Source organism: Mastomys coucha, unplaced genomic scaffold (assembly GCF_008632895.1).
Source record: "Mastomys coucha isolate ucsf_1 unplaced genomic scaffold, UCSF_Mcou_1 pScaffold21, whole genome shotgun sequence".
In the NCBI taxonomy this organism is placed as follows: domain Eukaryota; kingdom Metazoa; phylum Chordata; class Mammalia; order Rodentia; family Muridae; genus Mastomys; species Mastomys coucha.
Window position 1 is genome coordinate 144,131,787 of NW_022196904.1, and position 9,610 is coordinate 144,141,396.

The following is a 9,610-nucleotide window of genomic DNA, read 5'->3' on the forward strand; positions in this document are numbered from 1 at the left end:
TATATATATATATATATATATATACATATTTTCATCAGCATATATATTACCAAATCCCTAAACATTCAAGTGGGTTTTAGATGAATGAGTTCATGGGATACACCATGAAAGCATACTCAGGGTAGCTGATGTTAAGAATAAATTGGTGTGGGGAGGGTACTCGACCTGTAGTGTTAGTTCTGAACAATATTATGTCATCAAATTTAGTAGACATAGAGCAGAGGTTCCTGGGAGAAATAGGTGCTTATCAAATCTACCATCTATCTCTTAAGAGTCCTTGGTCCTGGCATAACTTCCACAAAGATCTTATTTCATTCAACTTTAAGACACAAATGATAACCACTTCCAGATACTATTGGGAGAAATAAACCAATCAAAGACAAAAAATTATGACTGTTAACTACAGTTTATTAAGTGATAGCTATACTGTTATCATCAATATGAAGATATGGTCTTTAAGTTTGATTAATGTAGATTATGCCACATTCAAGAATTTAGCCTCAAAAATTATAGAAGCTTTGCTTCCTTAAGTTTTCTCTGTTCCATACTGGGTCACTGAGGTCATATGGGTTCTCATGTGCTTCTTAGACTATCCTTATATCTTACACATAACTGTTGTCCCTATACCCTGCAGCTATTTCAGGTAAATTTTCTTTTCTAATTTTTTTAAAAAAGAATTAAACTATTGAATTTATTTTAGCCTCTTTTTAACAGTAGCAAGTCAAAGTATTTTTCAAATTATTAATAAAGATAAGCTTAATTGTATATCTAGAATTAGTGCTTTTCAATTTCAGTAATGGCTCTCTTACTTTACAAAGTACAAGAATAACCATTGCATCTTTTCCATATCATGCTTGTGGTAGAAAAATGAGGCCACAAATTTGTCAGAGAGCAAGGATGGTATATGGCAGAATTTAGAGGGAGAAAATGTACAGAGAAAACTATATAATTATATTTTAATCTCAAAAAATAACCTTAGAAAGAAAAGTAGCCTGACTTTGGAACATTCTTTTCCTTATTTATTTTATATAACACACGAGTCAATATATAACTTGTAGTTGACCCTTTATGGAAATGAGACCTTTATTGAAGATTAATATGTCAATGTCCCAGAAGTAAGCCTGGTTTAGCTGTGTTTTAATTGAGAATTCAGACCCTGTTTCTGGATTCCATGTTAATGGTCAGTGTTTCCTAAAATCTTCTTCTTTCCAGAACTTGCTACAAAAGGAGAGCTCAATAGTTAATAGTCAGGTCATTTTGAAAATAATTGTTTTCTTGGAAACAATAATTTAGTTAGGATAAAGAATCCCATTTTCATTAAATCTCATCTTTTCTCATATTCCTTTTCTTGCAAAATTAAGTCATGGAGAACAAGCTTTGTTCTCACATTATGGGCCATTTGTAACTTCACAGATTTCTTTAAGATGGTAATTTCCATGTTCAAGAGTATTTTATTTGAGGAATTTTCTGGAGAAATATTATTTTATCTTTTTTGTTTTTATTTGTTCCTCTCTTATACAATATTTACTGATCACTCCTATCAGTTACATGCCACACCCCATCTCTCAGTTACATGCCATACCCCATCTCTCCCATAGACCCATTGTTCCTGTGTGTTGTATTAGAAAAAAATCAGTCCTAAAATTGATATAAACTGAACATGGCACAACAAGTTATAGTAAGACTAGGCATATATGCATATATTAAGGCTTGTCAAGGAAGCCCAATCTTAAATCAAATTATCAGCTTAATGGTTTAAGGAGGTGAGATTTAGCATATATTATAAGGCATGAATATATGAATGACATGTCTGTGAGTTTTGCAGTATGTAAGTTAAGTTTTATACTTTATCATCAAGAAAACCGAGTATTTGAGAAATGTGATGCTCTAAAATTACACAACCTGCTTGAGGGGAAAAATTCCTAGATTGAGGAGCTGAGTTTCAAGATGGATTATTTCCCTCCTTTGCATATTTTTTTTTTTTTTGTATTTTGCAACTTCCACTGAGTTGAAAATATATACAGAACACGATAAAGTTACCACTTAGTAATCAAAGTGTCATCTATCTTATTCTTTGTTTATATTTTGGGGGATAGAATCACCCTGATGAATAAATCACCAAGTCTCTGTACTGAATATTGAAACATTTACAAATACTTCAGACTCATGTTTGTTTTTTATCTGGATCATCCACCTAGAGCAGGTTTGAAAACACTCGTGTCTTTGCAAGGAATTCATAGCAGATCCACACAGTCCTCTGTTTCTATATGTGCTAAACTTCTTACTTTAGTGTTTACACAATATAGATACTTACCAGATTTCTATAAAAGAAAGAACACTCACCTTACAGTAGTAAGTCCAAAATTATAAATCCATCTATGGAATGTTGGATAGGTACCTTCTGAGAAGCACATTCAGCTAATGATCAAAAGTCCCAACCTCAGTGAGGCAGGAGCTAAATAAGTAAAATCACATTTACATAAACCAAGTTCTATAATATCATTCATTTTTTTCTGTGTCTTTGTTAGAGTTACTTATTTCTTTCATATTTATAAAATTAACATTGTAAAAAATGACATCTCTCATTCAATTCCCACATACTGTCTATAAGTGAAAAACTACAGTGGCCTGTAACACATCATTTGAAGGTCATTAAAGGTGATTTTTATCATTAGCTCTTTACCTTGATTATATTTACAGGCTGATAGCAAATCCTGAGGCAAGAGTTACTGCCATCAACAGGAGTGAATGACATTCAAAGGGCATAGCATGTTCTTTCTACAATGGGATGCTGTGGAGTTAGGCTTGTGTTTTGGGGCAGAGATTTGTAGACTTGGAGATCTCTGGATTCTGGCATTCCTTTGAGAATACCTGAAGCTCTGCATCATGCCTTCCTAGGGAAGAAACTATTATAGGTCTTTAGGGATCAAGCTGGTTTAAACTTTTTATACATTTGTGATTTGTAAACAATAAATTTATGAATTTATTCATTCCACTGGCAAATGTTAAAATCATTAATTGCACACATTACTGTGGTGCGATATCGTGTGATGTTTTTGTAGGTACATGCATTGTTTAAGGTTAAAAGTCCTGCTAAGCATCTTTGTCTTCTGATATATTTATCATTTCTTCATGGTAAAGACTTAAAAAATCTTTATTTCTAGCTTTTAAAAATATAAGATACATAATGCTTTTCTGTTTATAGTCTTTTTACTGTTAAATAAGCTACTGCTTCTATGTAGTTCTAAGTTAGTATCAATTGCCTTTTTAGGTTTTCAAACATAGATAAAGCTTAAGCAGAAATCAAACATTTAAAAAAGTAAACCTTGATTAGGCACACAGTATCTATAACTAAGTAGGCTAATAACATTAAAAATCCTACTAAGTTTAGTTAAGGTCTGAAATTAATTAAGTTTCTAGGGACTTGAGAGATGGTAAGCAAAATAAAGTACTTGCTTCACAGATATTAGGACCTAAGTTGGGATCCTCAGTATCAACTTAAAAACTGAGGTCTGGTGGGATGGGAATGTGGGGTGTGGGGCAATCCTCGTGGATGCAGTGGGGTGAGGAGGAGGTATGGGATTTGGAACAGTCAGAGGGTGGACCAGGAGGGGAATAAAATCTGGAGATTAAAATAAATAAATAAATAAATAAATAAATCAGTAAACTATAAAAAACCTCAACATGAATGAAATTATAAGTGAAAATGGATTGCTTGGATAATGCTAATGCATTTCATTGTATTAAAGTATTTTTAACTTTAAAAAAAATTATACTTACATAATGACCAACAACTGGACAATGTGCAGAGAGTGAGAAACTTTGGAGCACTCATTCCTAAATGAGATGTCTGCATTAAACCTCTGCCACAGATCTCAGAGATCTATGTGGAAGAGGAGTCAGAAAGATTGTAAGAGACAGACGTGATGGGTGGCTCCAGAGAAACTGGGTCTTCCACACAGGAGAGGGCTGATGCAGATATGAATTCACAGTGACTGGTAGCATGCATAATGCTTGCACAGTTTCAAGGCAGTCTGAGTCCCAGCTCCAAGACTGAAAGGAAAATGTGGACCTAGAGTTCCACTCATAATCAAGAAGTTACTTGTGATTGATTCTCATCAACAACGGAAATTTTAGGTTTCTGCAATGGAGTCTCATTGAGTATATCAACTATATTCCAGAGCAGGCCCCAAGCTCATGAGTAGAAGGCCACCACAAAATGAACTCTTTAATTACTTTCTGTGTGAAGACTTTTTGTTTATTTTTGACATATTTTATCTTATTGAGGTTTGGTCAGTGGGGAGATGAGTAGGGTATGGGAGGAGTTGGAGAAGAAAAATAATCAAAATACATTGTATGATGAAACACTTTTTACATTAAAAAGGATTAAATAGCTGCCTAAAACTTTCTAAATCAGGGAAAAATTGAAATAACACAAATTCCAAATTTTAAACAAATGACTCAAAATTTTATAACCTTGTTTGTTTATTTATTTATATATTTTAATTATAAAAATGTTTTAATCAAAATTAAAATAAACTCTTTTGATCTAAAAAGTCAGAAAATGCATACAATATAACAATTTTTCTTAAAACCAATAATAAGATAAACATAATTTTTAGATGCATATATTTACAAAATATGAAGCATCTATCAATTTTTGAGTTTTATTATTATTATTAATTTCTCTCTTTTACTTTTATTTTTTACACTCCAGATTTTATTCCCCTCCCGGTATACCCTCCAAATGTTTCACATCCCATACCTCCTCTCAGCCCCCTGTCTCCATAAGGATGTCCCCATCCTACCCCCACCATACCCCTAAACTCTCTGGGGCCTCCATTCTCTTGAGGATTAGTTAGGTACATCTCTGACTGAACACAGACCGGGCAATCCTCTGCTGTATGTGTGTTGGGGACCTCATATCAGCTGGTGTATGCTGCCTGGTTGGTGATCCAGTGTCTGAGAGATCTCGGGTGTGCATATTAATTGAGATTGCTATTCCTCCTACAGGGTCTCCTTCCTCCTCAGCTTCTTCCAGCTTTTCCATAATTGAACCACAACAGCTTCTGTCCATGGGTTGGGTGCAAATATCTGCATCTGACTCTTTCAGCTGCTTATTCAGTCTTTCAGAGGGCAGTCTCGATAGGCCCCTATTTGTGAGCACTCCATAGCCTCAGTAATAATGCCATGGGACCCTTGAACTAGATCCCATTGTGGGCCCGTCACTGGACCTTCTTTTCCTCAGTCTCTTCTCCATTTCCATCCCTGCAGTTCTTTCAGACAGGAACAATTGTGGTTCAGAGTTCTGACTGTGGGATAGCAACCCCATCCTTCACTTGATGCCCTTTCTTTCTGCTGGAGGTGTGCTCTACATGTTCCCTCTCCCCATTGTAGGATATTTCATCTAGGTTCCCTTCCATTGATTCATGACAGTCTCTAACCTCGTAGGTCTCTGATACATTCTGGAGGGTCCCTCCTACTTCCTACCTCTCTAGGTTGCCCGTTTCCATTCTTTCTCCTGGCCCTCAGGGCTTCAGTACTTTCCCCCAACCCAATACCAGATCATGTTCCCCTCTGCTCCTGCTCCTGTCCCCTTTCCCCCCACATTCTCTCCCTCTTCCCCTTTGTGATTGCTTTCTTCTCCCTCCCACGTGGGACTGAGGCGCTCTCACTTGGGTCCTTCAGTTTGTTGACCTCTTTGAGTTCTGTGGACTTTATCTTGGATATTCTGTACTTATTTTCCTGTTGTAATTTCTCTGCTTAGTTCCATACTCCATTTTTTGATTGGCTTGTTTGGTGTTTTAGAGTTTAGCTTCTTGAGTTCTTTATATATTTTGTATATTAGCCCTCTATGGGATGTGAGGTTAGTGAAGAATTTTTCCCAATCAGTAGGTTGCCGATTTGTCCTATTGACTGTGTATTTTTCATTACAGAATCTTTTCATTTACATGAGGTTCCATTTATTACTTCTAGATCTTAGAATCTGAGCCATTGGAGTTGTGTTTAGGAAATTTCCCCTCCAAGCCCATGAATTTGAAGCTCTTTCCCACTTTCTCTTCTATTAAATTCAATATTTCTGGTTTTATGTGGGGTTTTGATTCATTTAGACTTGAACTTTGTTCAAAGTGACAACTATGTATCTATTTCCTTTTTTCCTAAATATTGGCTGCCTGTTAGACCAGCACACTAACCTGGGACCATGGCGGCTCACAGATCCTGGAACCACCAAACAGCGAGCATGCCAGAGCTGGAACTAAATCTCCTATACATTTGTAACAAAAGTGCAACTTGGTCTTCTGGTGGGTCCCCTAAGAAGTGGAGCTGGAGCTTTCTCTGTCCTTGGTCCCTCTCATTGGATCCTCTTTCTTCTACCTGGACTGACTGCTTAGACCTCAGTGGGAGAGGATATGCCTAGTTCTGCTTGGACTTGACTTCTCAGCGTAGTATGGTACCCAAGTGGAGCTCCTTTTCTCTGAGAAGTGGTGGGGGTAATAGGGGGAGGTACTTGTAAGGGTGGTACTAGGAAGAGTGGATTGGGGTGTACAGTGAATAAAAGTAAATAAATTTCAGATTACCAAAGAAATAAAAGGGTTATTGTAAATTACCTTTAATAAAATCCAATAATGTTTTAAATTGACAAAAATGTTGAAAGCATGCTTACTCTACTTTATTTCAATATATTAAAAACAATTTTTGGAAGTATTTCACTGAGTTGTGCCATTTGTGTTTGTGTTGTAATTTCTTGCCATGATGGGGGACTTCAACCGTCTCAGAGAAGAATAGGAAGAGGAGTAAAAAAGGGACCATGTGATGGGGGTGTGACTTGCAGGAAGGGGGTAGCCATCCTTTATTAAAGTGAATAAATAAATAAATAAATGGCAAAAGGTAACTGGATACAAATCCTTTAGATAATTCCATAGTTAGTGTTTCCTTATAAATCATGACATATTACCTATACTAGATGTATTCCTTATCATTTAATGGTCTGTTACTTCCTATTAGAACTATGGGGAAGTTTTCAATGAACTACTCACTGATGCAACTACAAGAAGATTATTTTAAAAGTGAGGAGAGTGAGAAATGAGTGACAAAGTAGAGAATCTGTTTCTGTACTGCAGACAAGTAGCAGTGTCTCTTTAATGTCATATCATTCATAAATAAGCACCACAACCAATTATCCCATTATAATATCAGAATAAATTGAAGCTTAGTTGTTTCATTCATTCAGTTTACAAATATTTCAGAGAATCTATGAAATATGTGTATTTCAGGTATGATAATCAAGTACATCACAGCTACATAGCCCCTTTTGTGAAATTTATATTCTACTTTGGGAAGATAAATAAAAACAAAACAAGAAGAAGTATAAAGAGTGACACAGGAGGATGTACATACAGTGCATGCAGTAGGTGGAGAATAACTGACTCATAAACATCATCAGAGAGGATCCATGAGAGAGCAGCGATTGGAGCAAAATTTGAATGGAGTAGAAACATTCCTTACTGGGTGAGCCAATGTAAAGTAAATGAACAAGATTGGTTGATGTAGGAAGAAACCAAAGAGGAAAGAGACTGGGAGAACTTACTAAATATGACCGAAGAACTCACTAAAAATGAATGATCATTATGAAATATTTCAAAGAATTTTCTGAAAGAAAACTGCATATAATAATTTCTCAGCTTAACTAAATTCCCATTTGAAGATGGTGAACAAATATGAGGAATTCTATTTTCATGTGTTTTTATTGTACCTTCTGACACTTCAAGTATGAAGTTTCAAACACGTTAAGGTTATACAAAATGATTTAATCCAGCAGGAATAGTAATTAATAGGAAATTTCAGAATTATTCTCTTGAAAATGTCAAAGAAGAAACATGTACTTTCAATTAATTATTCATCATGTGTTCACTTGACCCATGAGAACACAGAGAGAAATAAATATTACACAAATATTACATTTATAAAAAGCAAATGAGGTATTAGATTATCATTACTATATTAGTGATAAAATCCAAGTCACCAATTATTTATGGTAGAAAAAGTTTATTTAGGATTACAGTTTCAGGGTGATAGAAGCCCATCATGACAGCAGACTTACCAACAGAGGCAGGCGTGTGGAAGAAGCTGGAGGCTGAAAGGTGACATATTCAACCACAAACATTAGGGAGAGGGAAACCTGGAAATGGGGGCAAGGCTACAAACACTCAAAAGCCTGTACCTCCCCTAGCAAGGCTCTACTACCCAAAACTCCTCAAGCAGCACCACCATCAGGTGACCAAGTCTTCATTAGGAGAATTTCTCATTCAAAACATTATATTTACTAGATGCTTTATTCATTTTTAAAGTTCTCCTGAGAAACAGCATCAATAGGATATAATATAGCTGGACAAATTGAAGATATTTATTGTAGGCATTGGTTCATGTGATATGGAGGTTGGGAAGTACCATGTAACCTGCCTTTAAGCTTGAGAAGAAGAGAAGCTGGTGATTAGTGCAATCTGATTTAGACTTGAAGATCAAAGTCTAAAGCATCAGGAAACTGGGTTGTAGAAAATCTATACTCTTCTCAAAATAGACATTTCAGGATTTTATGACTGTGTTTTTCTGCCTTTTTCCTGATATTAAGATTTGATTGAACTAATGAACATGCTGTTAAAAAAGGGTCAGGACCAGATCTTCATTTCTGATGTCTGAGAGTGAGAGGAGATGAATGCTCAGGGAAAAGGGTGACGAGGGAAAAGGATAGAGAAGAAGAGGAAGCAAGGCACATAAAGGAAGAGGGAGGGAGGGAGGGGGAGAGAGAGGGGTAGAGGAGAGAGAGATAGAGAGAGGAAGAGGAGGAGGGAAGGATTGAGGGCAAGAGAGACAGAGAGGAGGGTTGTATTTCTTTGAGGTTGAAGATCATGTTAACCCACATAGATGATAGATTGTCTTAGTTTCTAATTTAACTGTTTGTAATTCTAGAAACTTGAGTTCTTGGAAATATGGTCACAGACATAAGTGTAATGTAGTAAGATAGACTCATAAAATTAAGCACCACAGATAGACACATTATACACACAATTCTATAAAATTTACCACACTCATGTGTATATAGTAAAACAGTTCCATGCACTTCTCTGTTCCCGGTATTTAATTTAAAAATCACTTTATTTGTATTTGAATTGACATGTAGTAGGAAAAATAAATGTAGTTAAGTGATAGATCAGTCATCTTAATGGGATTTTGAAAATCCTAACTATCGTATATCATACAAGTATCCAATTCTGTATAAATTATTTTCCAAGAGTTTTGAAGAAGAAAGGATATCATTTCATATACTTTAATTTGTTTTGAACTTCAACTAAAATTCAGTACAGAGAGGGGAATCTGAGAAGAATGGAACACAAAGTTAAGTTAAAATCCTATTATTATTATTATTATTATTATTATTATTATTATTATTATTATTGCTTTTAGCAAATGAATACATTCTTTATCCTTAATAATGTAGTATCAACTTTATAAATGCATTCTTGACCTCCTTGTTCCTCAGGCTGTAGACTAGAGGATTCAGCATAGGAATGACCATGGTATAGAACACAGATGTAACTTTGTCTGTGTCCAT

General features: G+C 35.4%; 2 protein-coding genes across 11 annotated transcripts in view; one reads left to right on the forward strand and one right to left on the reverse strand.

The window, feature by feature from the left end:
* The window catches only part of LOC116103613 (olfactory receptor 5B2-like), a 58,928-nt gene that overhangs the window by 14,271 nt on the left and 35,047 nt on the right, over positions 1-9,610 (forward strand). For 2 of the 10 annotated variants that reach the window (XM_031389818.1, XM_031389819.1), the window contains exon 2: positions 7,275-7,509. The exons of the other annotated variants lie outside the window; for them this stretch is intronic. The gene's annotated coding sequence lies outside the window, so the exon portion shown is untranslated. The remainder of the gene's footprint in view (positions 1-7,274; positions 7,510-9,610) is intronic. 10 annotated transcript variants of the gene reach the window in all.
* Positions 9,485-9,610, reverse strand: part of LOC116103614 (olfactory receptor 5B12-like) — a 15,754-nt gene continuing 15,628 nt past the window's right edge. Inside the window, exon 2 of the mRNA XM_031389828.1 lies at positions 9,485-9,523. Within this exon, the coding sequence (XP_031245688.1) occupies positions 9,485-9,523 (39 nt within the window). The remainder of the gene's footprint in view (positions 9,524-9,610) is intronic.